Source organism: Anas acuta, chromosome 25 (genome assembly GCF_963932015.1).
Source record: "Anas acuta chromosome 25, bAnaAcu1.1, whole genome shotgun sequence".
In the NCBI taxonomy this organism is placed as follows: domain Eukaryota; kingdom Metazoa; phylum Chordata; class Aves; order Anseriformes; family Anatidae; genus Anas; species Anas acuta.
The window spans coordinates 1,068,807-1,094,232 of NC_089003.1; the positions used below are offsets into that span (position 1 = coordinate 1,068,807).

The 25,426-nt window shown below is 60.8% G+C and overlaps 4 protein-coding genes across 5 annotated transcripts; 1 reads left to right on the forward strand and 3 right to left on the reverse strand.

The window, feature by feature from the left end:
- Window positions 1-318: 318 nt before the first annotated feature.
- Window positions 319-2,444, reverse strand: HSD17B1 (hydroxysteroid 17-beta dehydrogenase 1). Of its 2 annotated transcripts, XM_068661009.1 has the most exons (6): window positions 2,095-2,427; window positions 1,776-1,937; window positions 1,377-1,556; window positions 1,196-1,289; window positions 916-1,099; window positions 319-565 (listed from the first exon to the last, which is right to left on the reverse strand). In XM_068661009.1, the coding sequence occupies exons 1-6, from the start codon at window positions 2,189-2,191 to the stop codon at window positions 395-397; spliced, it is 888 nt and encodes a 295-aa protein (XP_068517110.1). In that variant the 5' UTR covers window positions 2,192-2,427; the 3' UTR covers window positions 319-394. The 2 variants fall into 2 exon arrangements, with proteins under 2 accessions (XP_068517110.1, XP_068517111.1); XM_068661010.1 differs by lacking the exon at window positions 1,776-1,937 and having other exon boundaries at window positions 2,095-2,444.
- A 728-nt stretch (window positions 2,445-3,172) lies between these two features.
- On the reverse strand, window positions 3,173-6,814 carry NAGLU (N-acetyl-alpha-glucosaminidase). The gene is made up of 6 exons (XM_068661008.1): window positions 6,398-6,814; window positions 5,501-5,648; window positions 5,264-5,410; window positions 5,052-5,137; window positions 4,631-4,887; window positions 3,173-4,532 (listed from the first exon to the last, which is right to left on the reverse strand). Exons 1-6 carry the CDS (start codon window positions 6,784-6,786, stop codon window positions 3,316-3,318), a joined length of 2,244 nt encoding a protein of 747 aa, XP_068517109.1. The 5' UTR covers window positions 6,787-6,814; the 3' UTR covers window positions 3,173-3,315.
- Window positions 6,815-8,303: 1,489 nt separating this feature from the next.
- Window positions 8,304-17,241, reverse strand: RETREG3 (reticulophagy regulator family member 3). Its single transcript, XM_068660607.1, has 9 exons — window positions 16,980-17,241; window positions 15,843-15,949; window positions 14,261-14,291; window positions 12,995-13,121; window positions 12,230-12,314; window positions 11,645-11,782; window positions 11,071-11,150; window positions 10,734-10,866; window positions 8,304-10,117 (listed from the first exon to the last, which is right to left on the reverse strand). The coding sequence occupies exons 1-9, from the start codon at window positions 17,156-17,158 to the stop codon at window positions 9,684-9,686; spliced, it is 1,314 nt and encodes a 437-aa protein (XP_068516708.1). The 5' UTR covers window positions 17,159-17,241; the 3' UTR covers window positions 8,304-9,683.
- Window positions 17,242-17,363: 122 nt separating this feature from the next.
- TUBG1 (tubulin gamma 1) lies at window positions 17,364-24,672 on the forward strand. Its single transcript, XM_068660605.1, has 11 exons — window positions 17,364-17,491; window positions 17,905-18,017; window positions 18,619-18,786; window positions 18,958-19,026; window positions 19,976-20,055; window positions 20,667-20,793; window positions 21,415-21,501; window positions 21,738-21,887; window positions 23,099-23,251; window positions 23,394-23,555; window positions 23,985-24,672. Exons 1-11 carry the CDS (start codon window positions 17,443-17,445, stop codon window positions 24,180-24,182), a joined length of 1,356 nt encoding a protein of 451 aa, XP_068516706.1. The 5' UTR covers window positions 17,364-17,442; the 3' UTR covers window positions 24,183-24,672.
- Window positions 24,673-25,426: the final 754 nt, after the last annotated feature.

Genomic DNA, 25,426 nt, shown 5'->3' on the forward strand with positions numbered 1-25,426 from the left:
CTGCCCACCGGACCCCAGTGGCTCAAAGAGCCCCCGTAGTGCCTGCTGGAGCCCTGGTACCAGTCGCTAAAACAGCCCCAAACTGGCTGCCCAGTCCCAGTACCGGCTGCCCAATCCCAGTACCGGCTGCCCAGTCCCAGTATCTCCTGCCCAGTCCCAGTATCACCCCCTCGATCCCCCATGCCCCCCACTCCAGCCCCCCCACTGGTTCCCCAGTCCCACCCTCCCAGCGCAGGCGATGCCCACCACCCCCCACCCACCGCCCCCCACCCCGCCGGTGCCGTCCTGCCCCACAAACAGCGGGGCCGGAGCCGGAGCCGTGGGGCAGCAGCAGGGGTTTATTGCTGGCACCGAGGGTCCCATCCCCTGCTGGGTGCTCTGCGGGTGCCGGTGCTCAGGGCTGGTCCCCGCCATCATCACCGGGGCCGAAGACGAAGTCGTGCATGGCCCGCACGTAGTCGGAGCCGTCGGGGCTGGCCAGCTTCAGGCGCGCCAGGGGGGCGAAGAGCTGGGTGGTGGCACAGCGCAGGGGTGGGCAGGGGGTGCTGATGGCCTCCAGGAACACCTGGCACCGCACAGGGCTCAGCACCGGCCCCAAGCCCCCATCCCATCCCATCCCATCCCATCCCATCCCATCCCATCCCATCCCATCCCATCCCATCCCATCCCATATCCCCATCCCATCCCATCCCATATCCCCGTCCCATCCCATCTCCCCATCCCATCCCATCCCATCTCCCCATCCCATCCCATCCCATCTCCCCATCCCATATCCCCATCCCATCCCATCCCATATCCCCATCCCATCCCATCCCATCCCATCCCATATCCCCATCCCATCCCATATCCCCATCCCATCCCATATCCCCATCCCATCCCATCCCATATCCCCATCCCATCCCATCCCCATCCCACCTGCAGCACCTCCTCCACCTCCTGGGCAGCGTCTCGGAAGAGGCCGTGGCAGTGCCGCAGGTACCTGCAGTAGAGGCTCCGTGTTTCGTGGTCCAGCCCCTGCAGCTCGCTGCCCTCGGGGTCTGCTCGCTGCAGGTTCTGCAGGAAGCCCGTATTGACCGGCCCGCACTCCACCAGCGTCACGCTGCGGGAAGGAGCAGCCCCAAATGGGGGTGGGGGGGGCTGTCAGCCCCCAGCCCCAAGCTCTGTGCCCCTTCCCCGCGCCGCTGCCGGCACTCACTGGATGTTGAAGGGCCGCAGGACGATGGCCAGGCTCTCGCACAGCCCCTCCACGGCGAATTTGCTGGCGCAGTACACGGAATTGAAGGGCACCCCTTGGGGCAGAGCGGTGCTTTGAGAGCCGGGCACCCCCCTCCCCAAGCCAGCACAGCCCACCACCCCCCCCCCCATGCAGTGCCCACCTTGCAGCCCCCCGATGCTGCCGGTGACCACAATCCTGCCGGCCCTGCGGCGCTTCATGGCGGGCAGGAAGGTCTGGATGGTGCGGATGGCCCCGAAGAGATTCACCTCGAACACCGTCCTCATGGCCTGCTCGGAGCACGTCTCCAGGGGGCCCATCAGGCCCACCCCCGCGTTGCACACTGCCGGGGCACGGCCCCCGTCAGCCGGGCACCCCCAGCACCAGGGCGACGGATCGGGGACGGGGACACGGGCACCAGACCCCATCCCTCCTCCCTACGCCCCCAACCCCATCCTTAGGGCTGCAGCACCCCCCAGCCCCATGCAGGACCACCGTGGCTCATCCTATTTTTTGGCACCCGGTCCCGGCTGATGCCCGGGGGGGGTGGTGGGAATCGTACCCAGCACGTCCAGCCGCTGCCCCTGCACCCGCTGCGCCGCGGCGGCCAGCGAGCGCGGGTCGGTGACGTCCAACTGCAGCAGCTCCAGCGTTTCGGGGCAGCCGCCCCCAAACCTCTCCCGCAGCCGCTCGCTCTTGGCCAGGTCGCGCATGGTGGCGAACACTGGGGGAGAAAACGGGGCCGCGGGGCAGCGCTGCCACCCCAGGGACCGGCGGGGGGAGAACCCCTCGGTGCCGGGACCCCCTCGGTGCCGGGACCCCCTTGGTGCCAGGACCCCCTCGGTGCCGGGACCCCCTGTGGCACAGCATCGCCCCTTTACCTTTGAACCTGCGAGCAGAATCGGCTGCCAGGCGGGCGGCCAGCCCCAGCCCGATGCCCGAGGAGCAGCCGGTGATCAGCACCGTGGTTTGCTCCATGGGCACCACCACGGCAGTGCCGGGCTCTGGGGGGGCTGCGCTGTTTAAAAGGGCCGGGCAGGGGCCCCCTCCCTCCCTCCTTCCCTCCCTGTTTTGTCTGCCTGCTTATCTCAAGGCCCCTCCACCTGCCTCCCTCTGCCTTGATGCTGGTTCAGCTGCCGAGATAAAGACCCCGTGGCAGAGCCAGGGAGGAGGCACGGGGGGCACGAGGGGAAGGCAGCCCCGGAGCTCCACACCAGCCGGGGACAGCCCCGAGCAGCAGCCCCGCAGCTGGCCGTGCTTTTTTCCTCCTTAGGGGAAAAAAAAAATCTCATCTGCGAGCTGCTCCCTTGCCAAAGTTCAAATAAATTGCACGCTGGGGAGAAGCGGAGGAGCCCGACAGCACTCAGTGTCCAAGCCTTTAATAGCTCTGCAGGTTTCAGCCCCCACCCTGCCTGGGGCCAGAGCGACCCATGGCCACGCAGCCTTGGCCCGAGCCCCAGCGAGGGGAGGAAAAGGCACAGAGAGAGCCCAGCCCGAGGAGCCCGGCCCCAGCAGCACCGCAGAAATCTCTGCCAAGGCTCCTTCAGTGCCACAGGCACCAAGCAGGGGCTGCGCAGAGGCTGACGGCCCCACAAGGAGGGGAGCCGGGGAGGGGGGCACGAGCCATGGGGCAAGGCTGGCTCCCTGCTGCTTGGCCAGGGGCAGGCGCTGGGGGGGGGACGTGCCAGCCCCTCTGTCCGTCTGTCCTCTGTCCGTCTGCACCATCCCAGGTCCCAGCGAGCAACCAGCGGGGCAGCAGAGCGCTGCCTCCCTGCTCCGTGCCGTGGGGCGGCTCAGCTCCAGTGGGGCAGGCGTGGGGCAGCCAGGAGGGGCTGTCAGGGCTGAGCACGGTGCAGCAGCGGTCCCTGAGGCACAGCCAGCCCCACAGCTGCCTGCCAGCCCCCTCCGGGGCTCGTCCTGCCCATGCAGAGCACGCAGCCAGGTCCCAGCGGGGCTCTGCGCCTTCATTCCGGCACCACCGGGACGCGGCGATCGGGGAGGGACGCGGCGATCAGGCAGGGAGCTGCAGGAGCCTCGACGCATGAGGACGCGGGGTCTCTGCCCTCCCTCCTGGGGGAGGCTCCAAGAGGCACGGCCCCAAATCACGCTGGCCCAGCCCGGCTCCGTTTCATGGCCCCGGGGTAGTATTTGAGGAAAAGCTTCCTGGAGATCTCCAGCGTGTCGCCGACGGGCGCGGTGGGGTACCGCTTCTTGTTGTAGATGAAGCCCCTCTCCACCTGGAAGACGGCCTGGTTGAACTGCTCCTGGTGGAAGGGGCTGCCCGAATTGAGGCTCTCCACCAGGAGAGAGACGAAGAGGCTCCAGCGCACACCGTAATAATCCAGCACCAGCCCCCCCAGCTGCTTGTTGGCATAATCCAGGATGTTCCCGCTCGGTCCCCAGAGCGTCAGCTGGTTGCGGGCGTTCATCTCGTACAGCTCAGCCTCCCGGTCGCTCGTGGCCGCGGCGCGGGCGCTCTCCAACCAGCGGCCCAGGAGGAAGAGGCGGTGGCTGGAGAGGAGGCTGTCGAGCTCGGGCAGGAGGTCGTACACCAGCACCCCGCCGGCCGTCAGCAGCTCGGGCAGCGCGCGGCTCTGGAAGGCGCCGCGGATGCTCAGGTAATAATCGGCCACCAGCTGCTGCACCGCCTGGCGGGTGACATCCACCAGATCGTAGCGGTAGGTGAGGCTGGAGCCCAGCGCGGCGCCGGCGCTCAGCAGCAGCCTCCAAGCCTCGTAGACGTCGCTGGCGTTGTACCAGAGCTGCGTGTCCATGTGCAGGGACGGGCGGCGCACCAGCGGGCTGCGGTTGTGGTTGACGCAGACGCCCGTGCAGTTGTAGGGGCTGCGGAGGAGCAGGAGCCAGGCGGAGGAGGCGGCGGCGTTGGCGGCGCCGTAGCGGCGCTGGGCGTAGCGGGACACCCAGGCGGGGAGGTCGAGGGGCTCGTGGCGCCAGCCCAGCTCGTTCATCAGCTCGTACACCACGTCGTTCTGCTCGATGCCCTCGGGCGCCAGCCCCGTGCCCACCATGGTGGAGTTGGGGAAGCGGCGAGCCTCGAAGGGGCCGCGGTTGAGGGACTCCACGGTGCCGAAGAGGCCGTGGTTGCCGCCGAAGTTGTGCAGCATGCACCAGATGAAGGGCTGCCCGTAGAAGGACTCCGTCCACGGGTAGACGGGCTTGGACTCGGCGAAGAGGTCGAGGACGATCATCCTGCCCAGGGGCACGCCGTGCAGCAGCGCCCGCACCTGCGCCGGCTGCCAGAAGTCCGGCTGGTGCTGGAACAGCCAGCCCTGCATCAGCCACAGCGCCTCGGGGTCGGCTGGGGACGGAGACACGGGGTGAGGCACGAGGAGCACCCCCGGACCCCACCGCCCCCCTCTTCCGCGGTGCCACCAGGCGGCCCCGGCCCCGACCCACCTCCCGTCATCGACCTGAAGACGGCGTTGCTGACCCTCGAGAGGTAAGCGGGGTCGGAGGACAGGGGGCTCATCTCGTTGAAGGTGTCGGCGCTGTAGATGTGGTCGGTGCCGAACTCCTTGATCAGCTCCTTGAGGAAGAGGGTGCCGATCACCTGGAACATGGGGTCCTCGGGGTCCAGCAGGTAGGAGCAGGAGTAGGTGCAATCAAAGTGGCTCCAGCCCCCGAGGCGAGTGGCGTTCACACGCGGGAAGACCCTGAGCAGGAGGGCAGGGACGGGGATCAGGAGCAGGATGGGACCGCACGCCGCAGGGGAGCCCCCAGGGGCACCCGGTGCTGCCCGAAGGTGGGACCCGGAGCCGGGACCCACAGGGCAGGGAGCTCAAGGACCTGTGGGGTCTGCGGGCACAGCCGCACGTACCGGAGGACCCCCGGCGGCACATGGCCCGCGAAGGCCGGCAGCACCGTGAACATCCCCAGCGAGCGCATCCGCTCCACGATCCTGTACTGGGAGAGAGGAAGAGGAGGGAGGGGAGGAAGAGGAGCCCCGGGCGCTACGAGGGGTCTCTGGGCACCCGGGGAAAGGAGCCCGCCCCCAGCACCACCCCAGCAGGGTGAGACCCCCCCCGGTACCTGCAGATAGAGCTGCTTGAGGTGCCAGGAGCGCGGCAGCGGCCCTGCCCAGCCGTGGAGGTTCCCCAGGCGGTTCCACGCCAGGAACGCCGGCCCCGTGAAGTAGGCGTCGATCTCCGACTGGTTCAGACCCAGGGACAGGTAGACCTGCGGGCAGCCCAAACGTCAGCTCCCCCCTGTGCCCGACGCCCACCACAGCCCCCCCAAACCCCCCCCCCGGCCCCGGGGACACCCCACCCGCTGCCAGACGAGCTCCTGCCCCAGGAAGGCCAGCGCCAGGTTGATGCCGCTCAGCGCCATCCAGTCGATCTCCCGCTCCCAGCGCTCCCAGTCCCACCAGGCGTAGGAGTAGCTCTGGGTGCAGACGTTCTGGTAGTAGCGGTACCTGGGGCACAACGATGATGGGGTGCTGATATAAGGACCGGGGGGGAGCACCCCGGCCCCCCGCTGCCTCCCCCGTTACGTAAGGCCGAGCGCCTTTTGTCCCGGGCTAACGAGCTGTGAGCGGTGCCCGGCTCCGTGCCCGAGCTGGCACGGATCGTGGCACGGATGCCACCAGCGGAGCCCCCCCGTATGGACGTCAGCAGCACCGGGGGGGGAACCGGGACACGAACAGAGCCCCCCGGGTGCCCCCAGACCCAGGGGTGCGGGGCATTAATGGAGCCCCAAGGCCCCCGCACGCCGGCAGCACCCGGTGCGTTAACGGAGCTCCGTGCATCGGTAGCGCCTGGGGAGCCCGGGGTGGTAACGGAGCCCCCGGACCCCCCCCTTGCACCCCGTGCATTAACGGAGCCCCCAGTATCCCCCGGTACCCCCCCCATACCAGCAGCACCGGGGAGCCCGGTGCATTAACGGAGGCCCCGGTACCCCCCCGTACCGGCAGCACCGGGGAGCCCGGTGTGTTAACGGAACCCCCGGTGTCCCCCCGTGCAACTTCAGCACCCAGGGCAGTACCGGAGCCCCCGGACCCCCGTGCACCGGTAGCACCGGGGAGCCTGCTGCAGTAACGGAGCCCCCGGGACCCCCCAGCACCCGGTACATTACCGGGGTCCCCCCCCCCGGTGCCCTCCACACCGCCACCCCCGGGACCCCAGCGCACCGCCAGCCCCCCCCCCTCCCCTCCGGTCCCGGTACCGGTTGGGGGTGGCTGCGCGGATCTCGGCCGGTACCCGCGGCAGGGGCTCGGGCAGGCGGAGCTGCGCCCCGGCCCACGAGAGGTGACATCCGCAGAAGTCCCGCAGGTAGCGGTAGAGCCCGGCGGCGGCCGCCACGCCGCTGGAACCGGTCACGGCCACGGCCACGGCGGCACCGGGAGGGGACAGCAGGCGGTAGGCATCGGGGCCGCCCGCCGCCAGCCGCCCGTCCACCGACAGCGCCACGGCGGAGGCCGCCCGGGGGCCCAGGAGGCGCCGAGCCAGGGCCCGCACCGCCGCCTCCTGCCGCCGCTCCGGGACCGGGGCCCGCACCGGGACCGGCACCGCCAGCAGCGCCGCCAGCGCCGCCACCTGCAGCGGTCCCGCCATGGCGCGCTGCTTCGCCCTGAGTGACGTGCCGCTCCGCCAATCAGCGCCGCGGCCCCGCCCCTCAGCCGGCGGAGTGGCCAATGGGAGGAAGGGGGTGGGGTGTGGCCGCGGGGGGGTGGGCGTGGTTATGGGGTGGTGGGCGTGGTCACGGAGTGGGCGTGGCCAGAACGGGAGAGGTGGTAGCAGGGGGGCGTGGTCACGGAGTGGGCGTGGCCAGAACGGGAGAGGTGGTAGCAGGGGGGCGTGGTCATTGGAGTGGGCGTGGTCACGGGATTGGGCGAGGTGGTGGCAGGGGGCGTGGTTACTTGAAGTGGGCGTGGTCACGGCGGTGGGAGGGGTCGGGTTACCGGGAGGGGGCGGCAGTGGGCGTGGCCACGAGAGGGCGTGGCCACAGCTGTGGGCGTGGTCACAGCGGTGAGGGCGGGCGTTGGGTTTAGGCTTAGGGTCAGGTTTCGGGTTAGGGTTAGGCTTAGGTTAGGGTTTGGTGTTAGGGGTAGGGTGTGCATGGTTATGATTATGGCTAGGATCAGGGTTAGGCTTAGGGTTTGGTTTAGGGTTAGGGTTAGGGTAAGGGTTAGGTTTAGGGTTAGGGTTACCTCCACCATTATACTTAGGGTTAGGTTTAGGGTTAGGTTTCAGGTTCGGGTTTATGGTTAGGGTTAAGGTTAGTGTTAGATTAGGGTTTGGTGTTAGCCCTAGGGCTAGGACTAGGGTTAGAGTAATTGTTAGGGTGAGGTTCAGCGTTAGGTTTAGGGCTGGGGTTAGGTTTCAGGTTAGAGTTAGGTTTAGGGTTAGGTTTAGGCTGACGTTTAGTTTTAGTGTTACGGTTATTGGTGTTTGAAAAGACAGAACGCGCAGAGTCCCATTATGTGTGGGACTGTGTAAAATCTCCCCCGAGGTGTTCAGGTGAACCCAAAGGCTTCCGCTGGGAGCTCTTTTTGATGGGAGAAAGTGGCACCCTACATGTTCTCTAGGCTCCTATTTAGGGTTGGGCTCAGTGTTCCTTGTAGGGTTACATTTAGGGTTGTTTGGAAGGAGAGAAGGCCCAGAGTCTGGTTGCGTGTGGGGTTACGTAAATGCTCCCCCAGGGAGTTGAGGTGTACCCTATGTATCGTGGTGTGGCAGCAGCTTCTTTTCTTTGGGTTCCCACATTTTGGGGTGCTTTGCCCGGAAACACGTAATTTAGGAAAGGGCCGCTAGGAGTCAGCCCCACAAATGGTCCCACCACAACATGGCCCCCAAAAGCGGCCCCACCAGAGAATATGACCCCAAAACTGGCCACACTGGGGAGACACAACCAGGCACAGACGGCACCAGGTGGATACCACCCCCAAAGCAGCCCCACAAAAATGAAAAATCCCCCCAAAGAACCCCCAAAATGGCCCCTGCAGAGGGACAGAGCCCCTAAAAACAGCCCCCAGTCCCAAAAGCACCCAGCAGCCTAGAACTAGATTGTAAGCTGTTGAGTGCCCGTGTAATACACAGACTCGGTGGTTTGGTATCACCCAGCAATCCTCGAGGTTTGTGACAGGCTCTTTACTTCAGATCCCAAAGTAGGCTGACATTTTCTCAGGTGACAGCTTGTCCTTGCAAGGCCAAACCAAAGATTTAGGCTAGTATAAAATTAATAAAGCCCCCACCTTACCCATGCCTCCTTAATTCAAGACAGTCTAAGCATCTGTACGGCCAACACTTTCAGGCAAGCAGATTTAGACAAAAAGAAGCACATACATGGGCGTTTCCCTGAAGAGGTAAGTTGTTTGCTGCACAAATGTGATCTGTATCAGTTTTTATGGCTTAGAAAAAGCAATGGGAAAGCTCAGTGACTCGGAAAGGGCTCTCACACGTCTCTCCCCTATGGGTTGCTGGTTTGTTTAAGTGCCCACAGCAGGTAAAAGCTCTTCAGTCCCTTGCGGTTGGAGCTGGTGTCCTCCGTTCGATTCCTACTGGCAGGTTCTAAGCTATACAAAGCTGGGAACGAGGCCCAGAACAAAAGTGGCTGAGCAGGCCAGCTCCGCTTCTTCCCTCCTCCAGAAAACCTCTCCCTAGTTGTTCCCTAAGAGGCAGTGTCGGGGGAAATGTGGTATTGCTACTGTCCATGCCGGATGTGTTTGGGGATAACACGGGGTTTTTAGTAAATTGTTAGTCCGGGATTTTAAGAAAGCAACACAAGAACAGCTGCCACACGTGGATGTTCTTTGCAGGACTCTAGTCATCACAGTAGATGTCTTATTGCCATTATGTCTCTTACAAAATAGCATCACTAGAAAGCTTGAGCTGGAGATGAGTGGTCATTACAAGTACAAACGTTTGTGGCCGTACACCACCACGTCCACAAGGGGAGCAAGGTGTTCGTTTCTACCCAGAGCTGGATATTGCTGGGAGAGAAGAATCGGGATTTCTGTGCACATTTGAGGAGCAGGAAAGGGTTGTCTTAAAGACAGAACAGCATTAAGTCCTAGACACTAAGTCTGAGGGGAAACCAGTCCCATTCACCTTGTTGTGTATCAGCCCCGGAAGGTCGGCTTCCAGATTGTTCTCAGCGACGCTAATTCAGTCTGATTTGTGGTCTCTCGGCTGCAGACACCAGATTTATTGTCTTAGGTGAGGAAATTTGGAGCAAGCAGCATCCTGGCAGACAATGCAGGGCAACGCATGGGTGATTGTGGAGCCATCACATCAACACCTTTTCCCTACGAATTACCAGGGTGGTTTATTTTAAAATCCAAGCGAGGCTACAGAGTCACGGCTCGCAGTGGTGCTCCCAGCCAGGACTGGTTGTCATATCACTCGTACTCACACGGGAGACAATCTAGATAAGTGTGCAATGCTTCTTCCTTCCAGGATTCCCCTCCACGACACACATCAGAAAACCAGAAAGGAGGTGATGTGATTGCTTACTGGCCCCGCGAGCCAGCAGGATCCAGCTGGTTCAGCTCAGACTGATCCAGCAGTTCAAAGTCATCCCCTTCCGCGTCAGTGTCCAAGTCCGAGCTGGCCGTTCTGAGGTAAGTCTTTGCACCTCTCTGGGGATTGTCGCTGTGCGAAGAGCCCGGCTGAGCGGCTCCCGACAGCGCAAGCTGTATCATCCCCCTGGTGACAAACCCAGCTATGTTGTTAGTGAGATTCTGTACAGATGGCAGTGCGCCGGCTTCTTCCTGGTAATAAGGGAAGTGCAACTCTTCCGTTCCTTGCGGGCGGTAAGCCAGACTTGGGATCCCAATGCTGGTGTCATCTTCATCATCTAGGCCAGTCACTTCTGGGTTGATGGAAGGGAAGTCAGGGAGATCCCTGGCAAAAGATTCTTCTGGGTCACTGTGACCATCCAGGTCTAGAAGAGGAGAGAGTATTTTAAATACACAGCACATGCCAAACACCCTGAAGGCAAGAACAGCACAGCACTCAAAATCTGGGCCATTACCTTACCAAGACAGACGGTCTCCTATCACCTCCGCATCACGCTGTCTTTAATCTCCCCCTCACATAGCTATTCTGGGTGCCTGCTTACCTCCCAGCTCACTCTCAAGGAATGCAGGTGCTGAACAAGAGGAAACTACCCTCTCGCTCAGTCAGCAGATAAGCAGAGGGTACAGAAGGGTCTTGGACAGGACGAGCTGGTTGTGCCTACACTATAATGACATGACCAGAGGGACAGGCCGGTCACGGTGACAGAGGCTGTGCTGCAACACACATCCCTGCGGTCAAAGACTGGCAGAGCTGGATCTGCCTTTGAAGAGCAGCTGAAATTGCTCTACCAAAGCACCACAGGAATTAAGAAGGAAGCTCTGCGCTGAAAAAACAGGTAGTTTCATCTCATCTTGGCCAGCAACAGACATCAAACAGCTAGACCTCAGGGACAGAAGGGAATGCATGGCCTCCCCCCAACCTGTCGCACCGGTGCCTGCTCAGCATTCCACACCTCTGAGGAGCTGCCAGTTTCCTCTCACCTTCTGATCCCTCTGTCAGTGGAGTCTGGCCCCTTGAGAGGTTAAACATCCCGTTCTCAGTGTAGGAAACCTCAGCATCTGAATGCTCCGAGTCAGAGATGGTTAGTTCCTTGGCAACCACGGAGTCATCCAGCTTTGAAACAGGAGATACATTAGAAAATATTAAATACTGGAAAGCTAATTCCTCTGCCATCATCCAGTGGCTGCCAGTTAAACCCAGTCCTCATGAGAGGCTGGTATCTGAGACTCGTTTCACGTGTTACTGCCTAGCCTAGGAGCTGGTACAAGCAGTTCTGGACACCCACAGTACCCAGTACGTTCATGTACAGTTCCCTACCTTGGGACAGAAAGCAGCAAGCTCCTCTTCACTGTCACTCCCATCATCCGTGCCCTCCTGATTAAGGGATCGGTGGCGCACTGTCAGAAACCAGAGTCAAAACTTATTATTGCTGTTAGGACAGAGATCTTACACCAAGAAAAAAAAATAATTGGCAGGCTTGGACGTAACACAGCATATTTGGTTCCTCAACAGAGCAATGGGATCATTTCTGACTTGGGCTGCTGCAGATCTTTTGCTGAGATGAACATGCTCAGCAGCAACCTCACACTGAAAAGAGGAAGGACTTGGTAAAACTGCAACCCAGAACACACGGTTCTGACAGCTGAGAACTGATGCAGCTCAGCACCATGAAGAGCTCACACCACACACTCACTGGCAGACCCCTGTGGAGGCAGAGCTGCCTCACTTCCTCCCAAAAAGTACTTGCAAGTATTTGCCAAGGGAACTGGAGCAACCGCCACGCGAGACGTGCAGGGCTACCCCACTCCACGACCAGAGGCTTGGTTTACAGATCGGTTCAGGTACAAAGTATCAGTGTCTGAAGGGCCAGAAACACCCTCTAGAAACTTACGCTGCTTCTCCCGCTGCTTCGATATCATGTAGCCTCGGACACTGAAATCCAGCCGCTGCAGAGCTGGCTCCAGCTTCAGGTACATGCGGTGCCCCAGCCTGTGGTAGACAGCCAGGGGCCACAGCAGGACGAAGAGCACTGAGGGAATAGGGAAGGCTGATGAGAAGTTTGCACGGTGTGCTATCTGGCAAGCACCTTGCCTGTGTTGTGATGCAGTGTCACACACATCCAGAATGCAAGATCTGGGCACTGAAGGTAATGCTGCTTTAGAGTTGGTGCAATCACCTCTGCCAAGGTAACAAAACGGAGAGGCCGACCTTTCAGTGCTCAGATCCATCGTTACTAACCACTCAGACATGTTGTGTCCAGACCAGAGACCTTAGAGCCCTGGACAGGACCCACCACATTCTAGGCAGAACACATTACTTTAAATTTTAAAGCCATTAACATGACCCTTCCTTTGGAGCAGGAATGGTTGCTGCTCTCTTTGGAGCAGAGCCTGACTCCTCAGACAATCAGATCCTACTCGTTTCTATCCCTTTTTCATGTTCAAGTCTGTATTTGGCATAGGGATCTTCTACTTACACAGCAAGTATGAGAGCAGGAGTCCAGGGATATACCGGCCCAGAACAGCCAGGAAAGTAAAAACTCCACAGACTAGAAGGCAAAACTGAAGACATGGGAGACGGTGAGTTTCCAGGGTTAAGCAATGGAATCACTCACTTCTTGACCATCTTTCTCCCTGCAGAATTCTAGCTAAAGTTGTAATTTAACAACAGCCAAGCCTTCCTAGCACTACCCCATTCCAGGACTAGAACAGACTCAGGATGTGTCTGCCTTCAGAGCCACAGGCAGCACAGCAAAGTTTCTTGCTTCGGATTATAGGGAGCTTCCCAAAGCAGGTATGCTAAAAGCGAGGAAGAGACTGAAAGAGAGAGAACTCTTTCACAGTGAAGAACACAAATGCAGTTACAGGTTCCTCTTTGCATAAGCCTCAAAAACAAGAGCAACAAAAAAAAATGACACTTTCTCTGCCTGCTAAAATCCATTGGCGGTGACGCATTTGACAGACACTTAAAAAACTAGAAAGCTACAGAAGGAGCAGCTCTATTGCCACTTCACTAATGCAATCAACGTGCCAACGCTTGTTTTCTCCTCCCTCCTCCACATGATTATTCTGCCTGTGCTTTCTATTCCTCTGCACCACTTCACAGCCATGCCAAGCTGGGAGACTTCCCATGGTAACCTCCCCTGTTTGGAACGCGTTCAGCCAGCGCTGGATGCCATCACAAAAGGAAACCAGCAGAGGCTGGACAACTATGCCATTTGCTAACGTCTGTACATTCGCACCTTGCCAGGGCTTTGCCTCTTGAAAACGTAGAGATTATTGAAGAAGTTGGTCCAGGTCACCCATCCTTCAGCCAAATGGTGACAAAGTTCGGGCACCCCGAGCAGCCGAGGGTGGACATATCCCCAGCTGCAGAGAATGGAAAAATAATCAGCAACAGATATTAATTACTGCATGGGATTCAGTGCAGACGTCCCTTGTGACAAGCGCTTGTCACCACACCACTTTCTCCTCTCGCCCAGCTGCTCAGCTCTCGAGAGGAGCATCAGCCTGCCTCTCAGAGCAGCGCCTTGCCAAAAGCAGTGCTCTGCATCCCCTTCTGCAGGCGTCTCCGTTCTCCCACAGCAGCTGAGGAGCAGTGATGTGAGTCACTCAGCCTCTTGTCGTCTTAGACTAGAGCTTCCACGCTACTGGAAGGGAAGGGGCACGGCAGAAGCAAATCAAGTGAAGCCATTTGCTTTCTCTGCATCGACTTGGTCAACAGCAACCCCCAAAAATTCAGCATGAGGCTTCCAGGCAGCCTTGTACCTTACTTAATAGATTCTGTTACTTCGGAGGTATTATCTTTGGCAGGTTCTATTAGTGCTTCTTAACTGCTAGTCACAGGAACCTGAAGCTTAGGAACAGCAATTCCTTTTGTATTTGAGCCTCTTGCAGTAAACAAACAAACTTCTCTGGCAACAGCTCAAGCGATTTAATCAAGAGCTGAGCATCCAAGTGTGGCCGGGCAGCACAAGCAGGCAGAAAGGTGTGCCCAGAGAGAGGAAGGTGTTATTAGGAAGGCAACACCCAAACATTTCTCAACCCACTGTTATTAAAGCTGCAGTCAGGTCAGAACTATGCAGGAACAACTTCTGGGAAATGCCTCTTTAAACGTTCCAGATCTAGTCTTAGAAGATTTCTTTCTTTCCAACAAAAGCCCCAGTTGTTTTCCTGCTACTGGAGACCCACACAAAAGGAATTGGTTTTCAGGCAGCACCTCCAACCCGGGGGTGCAAGTGGAAGCGGCGGTGGAAGTTTTACAACACTCAAGCAAGCATTAACTGCCGGGCAATCTGAAGGCAGAGATTAACTATAACATAATGGCTTGGGCAAGTCAAAAACCTGTCACAACAGCACGACAGAGGGCTCCATCCTCACTGCATTAAGCAGCTCCCTACTCCCCTTCCTTCCTCTCTAAGAAGCCAACATTCCAAGCACGTGCAGGTACCAATTACCCGGGATCACAGCAGAGCACCAAAGAGCAGAGGATTCAATTAGTTTCCTACCTCTCATTGTCTAAGTCGTCAGGTCTTGCCACTAAAATATTAAGAACAGACACGACATTAGTTGCAAGGAATTTGCCATAAGAATGCTTAGCTCTTGGGATTTAAGTAAAGCTTTAATGAGTTGGGAGGTGCCTGGAAAAGACATTAACTGTTAAGAACCAGAGACGCATCACTCCGTAACACGTTCTGAATTTGTACAGTGACGGTACAAGACTGCAAGAGAGCCTCCTTGCTGCTCCTCAGCCTTGTTGGACAGCATCTGGAAGGCTCTGGTTGCAAAAAAAAAAAAGTTCCACTTGTATCTCCCTCCCTTCCCCTGCACACACCCAGAAGGTGAAGGACAAGCAGTTTGCTTATTCGGAGGCATTGGATTTATGCCTTTTGATATTTTTTCACCCAGACCAGGCTTGAAAAGCAAGCCAGGGATGTACCAGTTCTCCTGACGAGTTTAAATCAAGGTTATGCAGGAGCTGGGCAGGTAACTCTCCCCACTTCCCTCACTAGTAAGAACACTTCGGTTATAAAGCCTGCAGAAAGCTGATGGCAGGAACCGAGTGAAGCTTTAATGTCTTCCAAAGAACTACCCAGAACACAGGCTGAGGCACAAAGCTGGGGTAGAACCTGCTCATTAGTTACAGAGCTCTCTCTGGGAGCATGGAAACCACATGCACTGCTTCAAAGGTCATCTGACCATGCAAAAGCAACAAAATCCTGCTCGGATTGTTATTATTCTTGAGCACACTAATATTACAAACGAGAAAAAGAGCTGCTTTGTTCCCTGAAAGCTTAAGACTAATTTAATTAACAGCTGTTAAGATGCCTCTCCTTTTAATGAATTCTCTACTTTGTAGGCAAGGCTGGGACTCATCTCTGTCTTAAACCTTGAAGCTGATTTATTACTGAATCCGAGGAGAAATCCAGACATATTCCATAAACGCTTGCTTTTATATTGGATTTTTGAAATTGAAATTTCTTGCTCCTGTATTGAATGCTTAGAAGATGAATCACTGCTTCAAAACCTGCCCTAACTCTCACACACCAGCTGTTTCAAACATTAGCATTTAGTGAAATGCTCTCTTTATTCTAGAGTTCTTCTCTTAGCAGAATGACTCTGTACAACACAGGTTGCAGAGATCTTTTCCTTGTAACTCAAGAATGGTTTGTGCTTCACTAAAATTACACAGAGATGACAAAAGCCCCAACTGGCGAATATTCCAACACGCCATAAAACCACACCTCATGAGCAAACAAGAGCCTGGGGTGACATCCCACAAACAGAAGAGTCACAAACAAGCAGGCTACTTCATAACGTGCTAAAAGATCTCAAGTCTCTACAAAGCAAAAATGGAAGGGGAAACTCAGAAGGTTACAAGACACTGGCAGAAAAACCTCTTATTATTTACACAGGTTAGGGCTTCCCAGAGCAACTCCAGGAAGAACGTGCCTACAGCATTCTTGCCTGCTTCTGGATTCCCACCAGAAAAAAGCCCTGGATTTTACCTCTTTAACTCCAAACGCTGCACACTCCAGATCTAAAAACAGTACTTAACGTTCTGATATTAACTTAAACGTTGCAACTTACCTCCAATTTCAGGCCAGATTTTGTTCTTCCACTTATCTATACAAACTACTACAATAAGAGTAAACGCAACCAGGAACACCAATCGAAGAGAAGTCAGAGCAAAGAACCTATGAGGAAGAAACAAGCAGATAAATAACCAGCACGATCTGCCTGACACAGACGAAAGGAGACGCAAACCACCCTCAAAACCTGGTTACAGCTACAGCAAGAGAACAGAAAGCAAGCAGCAATCAGTCAGCAATCAGCCTGCCCGCACTGCCTGGGCCAGGAGCTTATCTCACAGCTGCCTTGAGATGGTTTTACAGTATCTGCTTGTGTCATTTCTAGCACAACCACCCTCGTTTACAGCTCACCGGCCAGAGGCAAGCAGAACCTCCTGCCCTTCCCCTGCTGTTCACCCACCAGCTCAGTTCCTGCTGCCTGGTTTGGTGCTGTTATGAGAGGGACACGCTGAGAGGGACAAAGCTAAAGCAGAGCTCAGCGCTTCCAGCATTTGTTGGACACAGAAACAGGTCACCAAGCCAAACTGCTCGCCCAGCAGCTCAGCCCAAAACCCAAACCCCAAAGCGTAACCAGCCGGCTGCGGGAAGGGCTCTGAGGAGAAGGCAGCACTCAGCAAACCCCGCGAGGGGCAGGAACGGGGGGCACAGAGCAAAACCCCTACAGCACCGAGGGGCTCTGCTCGGGGTTTTGGGGGCAATTCCTGAGGTTTTGGGGGCTCTACGCAGGGTTTTGTGGCCCTGCTTGGGGTTTTGGGGGCAATGCCCGGGGTTTTGGGGCCCTACCCGTGGTTCGGGGGCCCTGCCCGGGGTTTTGGGGGCAATTCCCGAGGTTTTGGGGGCTCTACACAGGGTTTTGGGGCCCTACCCGGGGTTCAGGGGCCCTGCTCAGGATTTTGGGGGCAATACCCGGGGTTTTGGGGCCCTGCCCCCCCACCCCCCCACCCCAGCCCCCAGCCCCCCCAGGGCTCACTACCAGGCCCCACACGCACCAAATCACCTCAGCACCCCCCCCCCCCCCAAGGCTCTCCCGGTCCCGTCAGTGCCCAGCAGGGCCCGGACCCTCCCCCCTGGAACCTCCTCGTCCCGGTGCGGCCCTGCCCGCCCCCGTCCCCTCATCTCCCCGGGGGCCGCTCACCAGAAGAGGCCGTGCGCCGCCACCCACCACAGGGCGCTGCGGCCCGGCCGCTCCCACACGAGCGCTGCCTGCAGGGCGCCCAGCAGCGGCTCGTAGGGCCCCAGGCGGCCCCGCAGCGCCGCGCTCAGCTCCTCCACCCGCCGCCGCCGCTCGCCGGCCCCGCCGGGCCGCGCCGCCATGGCTCCCTCACGGCATCAACATCCGGCCGGCACCAACATGGCGGCCGCCAGGGCGAAGGGGCTGGAGCCGCGCTGGGCGCCGCCATCTTGGCGCAGGCGCGGTGGAGGCGGCCGGGCGGCGCGCATGCGCGTTGCCAAGGCGCCGCGGGAGGGGAGGGGGCGGTGGGGCGGAAGTGCGCGGCGCGCAGGCGCAGTGCCCGTGGCGGCGGGCGGCGGGCAGCGGGCGGGAGGAGGAGGCGGCGGCGGCGGCGGGGAGGCGGGAGGGGAGCGCAGCGGCGGGCGCCATGCCGCGGGAGATCATCACGCTGCAGCTGGGCCAGTGCGGCAACCAGAGTGAGCGGCGGGGCGGCGGCGGGGCCGGGCCGGGGCGGGGAGGAGCGGGAGAGCGGGGCCCGGGCGGGGCCGGGCCGCTGTGAGGGAGGGGGCGGGGCTTATGGAGGGGGCGGGGCTTCGTGAGGGGGCGGGGGCTCTGATTGGGGGCGTGGTGTGGGAAGGGGGGCGTGGCCTGGCGGTGGGCGGGGCTTCAGGGTGCTGTGGGCGGGGCCTGTGCTGGGGGTGGGGCTGCAGGGGAGGGGGCGGGGCTTTGGGGATAGGGGCGTGGCCTGCAGAGGGCGTGGCCACAGAGGGCCTGGGGGGCGGGGCCTGAGGGTGGCTGGGGGCGGGGCTTGGGGAGGGGGCGGGGCCTGCAGGGGTCTCTGCCCCCTACCCCCCCCCCACTGACCCCGTCCCCCCCCCGCTGCCCGCAGTCGGTTTCGAGTTCTGGAAGCAGCTCTGCGCCGAGCACGGCATCAGCCCCGAGGGCATCGTGGAGGAGTTCGCCACCGAGGGCACCGACCGCAAGGACGTCTTCTTCTACCAGGTACCCGCGGGGGGCACGGCACGGGGGGGCTGCACCCATGGGGGCTGGGGGCTGGGGGCTGCACCCATGGGTGCTGGGGGCTGCGCCACTGCAGTGCTGGGGGCTGCACCCATGGGTGCTGCATCACTGCACTGATGGGTGCTGCACCCATGGGTGCTGGGTGCTGCCCCTTGCCCCAAGGGACGCCCCCAGAGCCTTCCCGGCTGCTCCATCTCTCTCCTCAGCAGCCCCCCATTGGGGTCAGCCTCGCAGCCTCAGCCCCTGTGCAAACCCCCGCAGCAGCCTGAGCCCTGCTCCTGCTGCCTGCCCGCTGCCAGCCCTCCCGGCCCTGCTCCGGGTGCTGCAGGGGACGTGGTGGGGAGGCAGCACCTAACTGCTGGGAGGAGCCAGCCCTCTGCGCTCAGGGGACGCTGTGAGGCACGTGGAGAGGCTCCGTGCTGTACAGACGGACCGAGTTTCTCGCCCTCCTCTCCTCCGTCAGACGGGGGCTGTGCTGTGCTCTGCTGCGGCCAGGGGGTGGCACGCTCGGTCGCAGTTTCCCCGCAGTCAGAAACTGCACTGAGCCGCGGCTGCGTCCTGATCTCGCTGCTCCTCGTTAAAGGCAGATGACGAGCACTACATCCCGCGAGCCGTGCTGCTGGACCTGGAGCCCCGGGTCATCCACTCCATCCTCAACTCCCCTTACGCCAACCTCTACAACCCAGAAAATATCTACCTGTCTGAGCATGGCGGCGGAGCTGGGAACAACTGGGCCAGTGGCTTCTCGCAGGTATCGGGCTCTGGTGCCCCAAAGGCATTGAGGCACGAGGCTTTACATCAGGCCAGCAGCTCCTGCAGAGCACCACGTCGCTCAGCAGGGACTTAGGACTGATCTGGGGCACCCTGGGTCCAGTCAGACTTGGCAGGGAAGAAACCCATCCCGTTCCGGTCTCTTTTGCAGGGAGAAAAAATCCACGAAGATATCTTTGACATAATAGACAGAGAGGCTGATGGCAGCGACAGTTTGGAAGTAAGTAAATTGAGGACTTTGACTGCAGTTGCCCTGCCTGGTGTTTTAAGGGCCAGGCTGGTGTTTTATGAGGTCAGGCTCAGTCCTTGCTGAAGTGCTGAGCAGACAGTGAGGAGGGAGGGGAGCTGGGGAAGCGAGGTCTTTTCTGTCATGACTACATTTACCAGGCTTCCCCAGAAATCATTTTACCTCAGCGGGGCATTTTTCTGCCCCCAGTGCTGCTTCCACAGGATACAGCCTGAAGGAGGAGTTTTCTCTCTCATTATCATGCTTTTTCCTTTCCACCCCCATCCCATGGCTCCCCGGCAGCTCCGTGCTCTCTCCAGCTGGATCGAAGGGGCACCAGGGACACCAAGAGCTTGGAGACAGCTTTCAGGCCTCTTTGCTGCCTGCCTCTGGCAGGACCTTGGCTACCGTCGTGTAAACCCAGTTTCTGCGTGGGGACAGGCATGGCTCGCTGGTGTTTGTGTCAGGCTGTCACATGGCAACAGAGAGAGGGAAAATGCGGCTTGAAAAACAAACTGGCAGCTCTCAGAGCAGGTTGTGGGACCTGCAGCAAGGCGGGGGGAGCTGCCCTGAAGTTAGGTAGAGGGAGTTTGGCTTCAGAGACCCTGGAAGGCTTGCCCAGGGAAAGGGCTGAGAAGGTCTGCGTCCATTTTATACGAGCAGCTGGGTGCTGAAGGTGACGTCTGAGCTGTCCTGAAGTCTGGTTTGGGCTGGGAGGAATCCAGGAGGCTCCCGAGCAGCGGTTGGACCTCGTGGTGTGTGCAGAGAAGCAGATTCCTCCCCCCCTGGCAGAAGCGGCATGAGGAGCGTGCGATCTGGAGGAGCCAGGGCTGAGCTCTGCCTGCCTTCAGCTCCCTCTCTGCAGCCCTGGCCACGCAGGGGAGGTTCTCACCCTCTGCCCTGCTCTCGGGGCTGACCCACGCCTCCTTCTGCTTCCTTGCAGGGCTTTGTGCTTTGCCACTCCATCGCCGGCGGGACGGGCTCGGGGCTGGGCTCCTACCTCCTGGAGAGGCTGAATGACAGGTGAGTGCTCGGCCCCAGCCCCTTCCCGCAGCGCAGCAGAGCCTGGCCCATGCCCGGGCACCCTGCCAGAGCTGAGAGCTGGAGAGAGCTGACTCAGAGCCCCAGCCACCGCCCCCACCCAAACACTGTCTTGTGCAATCCCTGGCAAAGAGCCCGGGGAAGGGACGGCTCCTGATACGCCTGGGGACTACAGAGGCTCCGGAGCTGGGCTCGCGCTGTCCCAACGCTGCCTTCCCTCGGCCCTTCTCAGCAGGCAGCTGCCTTCTGCCACCCTGCCTGCGCCGGGGAGGGGTGGGAGGCTGTAGCTGTGGGCTTTGAGCTGCCGTCCCCGCCTGTCGGAGCTTGCAGCCTCTTGAAAAGGCTGGCAGGCAGCTGCTGGATCAGCCTGCGGATGGCTCAGCCTCGCCTGTAGCTCCGTCTGGCTGCCTGCTCCCCGTGCTGCTGGGGTAGGCACTGCTGGGACAAATTCCCTCCCTGGGAGCCGACTCTGGCACGCAGCGCTGGTGACTCACTGCTGTCCTGAGCCCTGGAGACTGCAAAGAGAGCTGGTGGGAGGGGAGCGCGCTGCCTTGGCCCTGTTAACCCTTCCGAGGGCTGTTTTTTTTCACCAGGTATCCCAAGAAGCTGGTGGAGACCTACTCGGTTTTCCCAAACCAGGATGAGATGAGCGACGTGGTGGTGCAGCCGTACAACTCCCTGCTGACCCTGAAGAGGCTGACTCAGAACGCTGACTGCGTGGTAAGGGGGGGTCCCCAGCACCTCCAGCCAGGCAGATTTGGTGGTTCAGGGCACGAGGACTCTGCTCTGACCCCTGCCGAGCTGTCCTGCCCTGCCCCTGGGATCCAGCAGGTTTTCCCCAGGCTGGCTGTGCTTCCCCTGCAGCCTGCCACTCGAGCTCCATTCCAGCGTTGCTTCCAGCACCCGCAGCCCCCAACCACGCAGCACCTTCAGCCCTCACCCCCCCTCAGCTCCTCACCTCGTCCCTCCCAGCTCATCCCCGCCGGGAGCAGGGCAGGGGAGGCTCCGGCGGAGCTGCTGAGGCTGAAGCTGCCGTGAGGTGCTGGCCCAGGGGCTGTGCTCTTCGGGAGAGCGCTGGGGAGCGTGGCCAAGGCGCAGGGAAGAGCTCCCATTGACAGTGTCAGTTACGCTCCACGAATGAGTCAGCTCCGTGGTTTCCAGTGGCTGCCACCTGCTGCGGGAGGGCTCGGCCGGGCTGCGGCGCTCGGGGCCCGCGCTGGGCCAGGCTGCGGGATCCGGTGCCCTCAGACACGTGGCCGGGGCTGCCTTTTCCTCTGGGTGCCTCCCTTAAGCTTCACGGAGCTTTTTTTTTTCTTTTTTTTTTTTTGTCCCCTCCTGCAGGTGGTTCTAGACAACACAGCCTTGAATCGCATCGCCACAGACCGGCTGCACATTCAGAATCCCTCCTTCTCTCAGATCAACCAGCTGGTGAGAAGCTCTTCTCTCCCCTCCCGAGGAGCTGGCACGGGGCTTTCCCGGTGGCTTTAATTTGGTTTGAGCTCCCCGGGCTCAGCTTGGGCAGCCTGGAGCCGGGAATGAGAGCCCCCTGCCCTTCCTCGGGGTGGATTCCTGGGGCACCCCGGCCTCCCTCGGCCCCGCTGCATGAAGCGGGCTTGGAACACGCTCCGTGGCCACGCAGTGACCTGCTCCTCTCCCCCAAAAAGGTTTCCACCATCATGTCTGCCAGCACCACCACGCTCAGGTATCCTGGCTACATGAACAACGACCTCATCGGGCTGATCGCCTCGCTCATCCCCACCCCGCGCCTGCACTTCCTCATGACGGGCTACACGCCGCTCACTACGGACCAGTCGGTAAGGCAGCCCGGTCCCTAAAGCAGCCCGCTGGGGGCTCCTCCCGTTCCCCGAGGGCAGCAGGAGCTGCCACGCTCGCCTGCTGCCATCCCTCAGCCCCGGAGCCGTGGTGGGAGCTGTAAATGCTCGGTCCTAAGCTGCGTGCAGCCACCTCGCCTCGCCTGACAGCCCGAGCGTGACACCACTCGCAGCTGTGCGTGTGCTGGGCTGCCTCCTGCATGCCTCAGGTCGGCGGTGGCAGCTTTGGGAGAGCCGACAATGTTTGATTTGGCAAAAGGCAACCTTAAAAAGGATCAGAGCAAGCTCTGCCTGCCAGGCCTGTCGCCGCAGTGAGCCGTGTCGGTGTCATGCCGAGGCTGAGCGTGGTCTCCAGGTGTCAGTCCCTACCCCGACGGGATGGTTGCCCCTCAGCTGCATCAAATGCTGCCTCTCACCTTCAGCTTGGCCCCCTGGCTGCAGGGGAGGCCGGGGCTGTTTTGTTTTGAGACACTCACCTGCGTTGGCCGCGTCTCAGTTCTGCTCGGGGCTAACAGCTGCTGTTCTCCTCTTGTTGTGTGCATTTCCTCAGGATGTTACTCAGAGGAGCAAATCTGAAAAACTGCTGGCTCTGAAAAGGGTATCGAGCGTGTGATCTGTCCTCCCAGGGAGGAGGAGTGTGGGGAGGGGTTCAGCCAGCAGCTCGGAGGGGACCTGGGCTGCCACACCACCAAGCTGTCCTCGCCGTGGGCACGCACCTTTGGGTGCTGGCACCCAGCGTGAGGGCTGCAGCTGTGCAGGCAAAGGCTGACAGCACCCACGGGCTCACTGCAGAGCGATGGGGTGTGGGCTGCAGTGGGGAACAACCCCATCCTCTCCTCCAGCCCTGCTCCTCGTCGTGGCAGCAGAGCAGGACGGGTTGATGGCAGCAACACAAAACGTGGCCCCGGCGCTCTGAGCTCTGAGCTTCACCCCTCGGCCCCTGCTGTGCTGCTGGAGGAGCTCAGCTCCCTCGGTGGAGCCTTGGCTGCTGCTCCAGCTCTCAGCCTGGCCGTGCCTGCGGTGTGACGTTGGGGTTTGCCCATCCTGCATGCAGCTTTTTGCACGTGGCTCCATCCCCCGGGGCGAGGACTTCTCCCCTCCAGCTGCCCCCTGCTCCTGCGTGCGTGTGCGGGGCAGCGGGAGGGCGAGGGAGCAGCACGCCCGCTGCCTCTGACCTGGACCGCCCTTTGCAGGTGGCCAGCGTGAGGAAAACCACGGTTCTGGATGTGATGAGAAGGTTGCTGCAGCCCAAAAACGTGATGGTGTCCACGGGGCGAGACAGGCAGACCAACCACTGCTACATCGCCATCCTCAACATCATCCAGGGGGAGGTGGATCCCACGCAGGTGAGCTCCCGTGGGGATAAACCATCGGGGATAAACCATCGGGGATAAACCATTGCAGCTGTTCCAGGCACTCCTGGGAGTGCTGTCCTGGGGCTGCTTTGCCCAGCGCTTTTCTCCCCCTTTTCTGCTCTCGTCCCACCAGGTTCACAAGAGCCTGCAGCGGATCCGGGAGCGAAAGCTGGCCAACTTCATCCCCTGGGGGCCCGCCAGCATCCAGGTGGCTCTGTCCCGCAAGTCCCCCTACCTGCCCTCCGCACACCGCGTCAGCGGGCTGATGATGGCAAACCACACCAACATCTCCTCGGTGAGTTCCCCCTGCACCACGGGCGGCAGCAGCCCCCCAGAGCTGAGCTTCTCCCCTTCCAGGCACATCCATTCCTCCTCTTGGCCTTCCCCAAAACCCCAGCGGGGCCTGCAGGTGCGGGGTGGGGGCCAGTTCCCTCCTGCAGCACCGTGGGGTTCAGCTCGAGCCTGGGCTCCCACCCTTCCCTGTAGGTCCCCATCCCTGGTGCTGCTCTCCCAGGAGCTCCATTCCTTTCTTCTTGGGTTAAAGCAGCCCCAGAAGCACGAGCTGGTGGCGAGCATTGGCCGGGGGCAGGAGCTGGTGCTGCTCACCCTCCTCCCTCCCGAGCAGCAGCCGGGGGAGGCTGAGGGCCCCGTCCTGGTGTCTCTGCGCGCGGGCTCCCCGGGGACCCGCGGCCCTCCTGACCGCCTCGCTGCTGCCGTTCTCCAGCTGTTTGAGCGGACGTGCCGGCAGTACGACAAGCTGCGCAAGCGGGAGGCCTTCCTGGAGCAGTTCCGCAAGGAGGACATCTTCAAGGACAACTTCGACGAGCTGGACAACTCCCGGGAGATCGTGCAGCAGCTGATCGACGAGTACCACGCGGCCACGCGCCCCGACTACATCTCCTGGGGCACCCAGGAGCAGTGAGGGCCCTGTGCGTGTGGGGGGAACGGGAGGGTCCCACGGCCTCCCCCACGCGTGCCAGCGGGGCTCGGCTCTGCTGTGCCCACCCTTAGCACCCCTCCGAGCTGCCCGGCTGCAGCTGGCATCGCCACGGTGGCTGCACACACACACGCAGGAGCGGCTCAGCACGGAGCTGCACTGCCCCTAAGACCCTTGGCAGGGGACAGCCTCTGCTCCACTGGCCCAGGACGGGACTGGGGCAGCTGCTGGTAGGGAGAGCTCTTCCCCTGGGAGCACGCGCTCGCACGGAGGACGGCGAGAGCGAAACTGGGGGCCGGGAGCGGGCTTGGCCCAAAGATTTGGGTCCTGGGGCCGAGGGCTCTGTGTGGCTGAGCCAGTCCCCTTGCCCTGGGCACGGGCCTTGTTCCTCCTTCGCCAGATCAGGCCTGGGGCACAGGCTGTATCTATATTTTTGTAGGTTATTTTGCTTTAATAAAGGCTGTTCCTGCACTGACCCCACCTGCAGCGAGCAGCTCCCAAGTGGCTCGCAGACACAGCCCCCAGAAACCAGCGCTCACCTCACCTCGCCGGCCGGCCTCGGCACCCGAGGGGCTCCTGCTGCTCACCCGCACGGCGCAGGGTGGCCGGGCAGGGCCGGGGAGCCGGGTGGCAGCTGCAGCAGAGCCAGAAATACTGGAAGGACCTGCGGCACGGCTGACCGGGCGCCGGCACCGCCCTGCCTTCGCCTCCCGTCCCGCACGCGGGTGCCCGCGTTAATGTTTCACAGGGGTGAGGCCACGTGCAGGATGGGGGGCGCACAAAAAAAGGGCTCCTCACCACTCCGGCCCCAAAGCGAGGGGATGGCACCTTGGGGTGGCATCGGGCAAGGGACTGTGTGGTCCTGACCGCCCTGGGTGCGGGGCAGCACTGGCCCCAGCCCAAACCCCGTCAGCCCAAGGTGAGAATTAGCCTTTTCCTCTGACCGTGTGGCACGGAGCAGCGGGCTAAAAATACTCGCCGGCCCTCGCAGCGCCGATGCTCCCACGCCCTCTTTGGCACCGGCCCCACCAAGGCGCCCGCTGCGGGGACGGTTCCCCCCCAGCCGGGGCAGCCAGTGCCAGCGGGTGCCGGGGGGAGCTGGAAGCGGAGCCGCAGCGCTGGCTGTGCTGTTGACGAAATGCCAAAGGGCAGAGCGAGGAGCCCGGCTCCCGGCGTTGGCCGCAGGGACGGCGGCTCCCTGCCCCCCAAGGACACGCTGTGCCGAACCC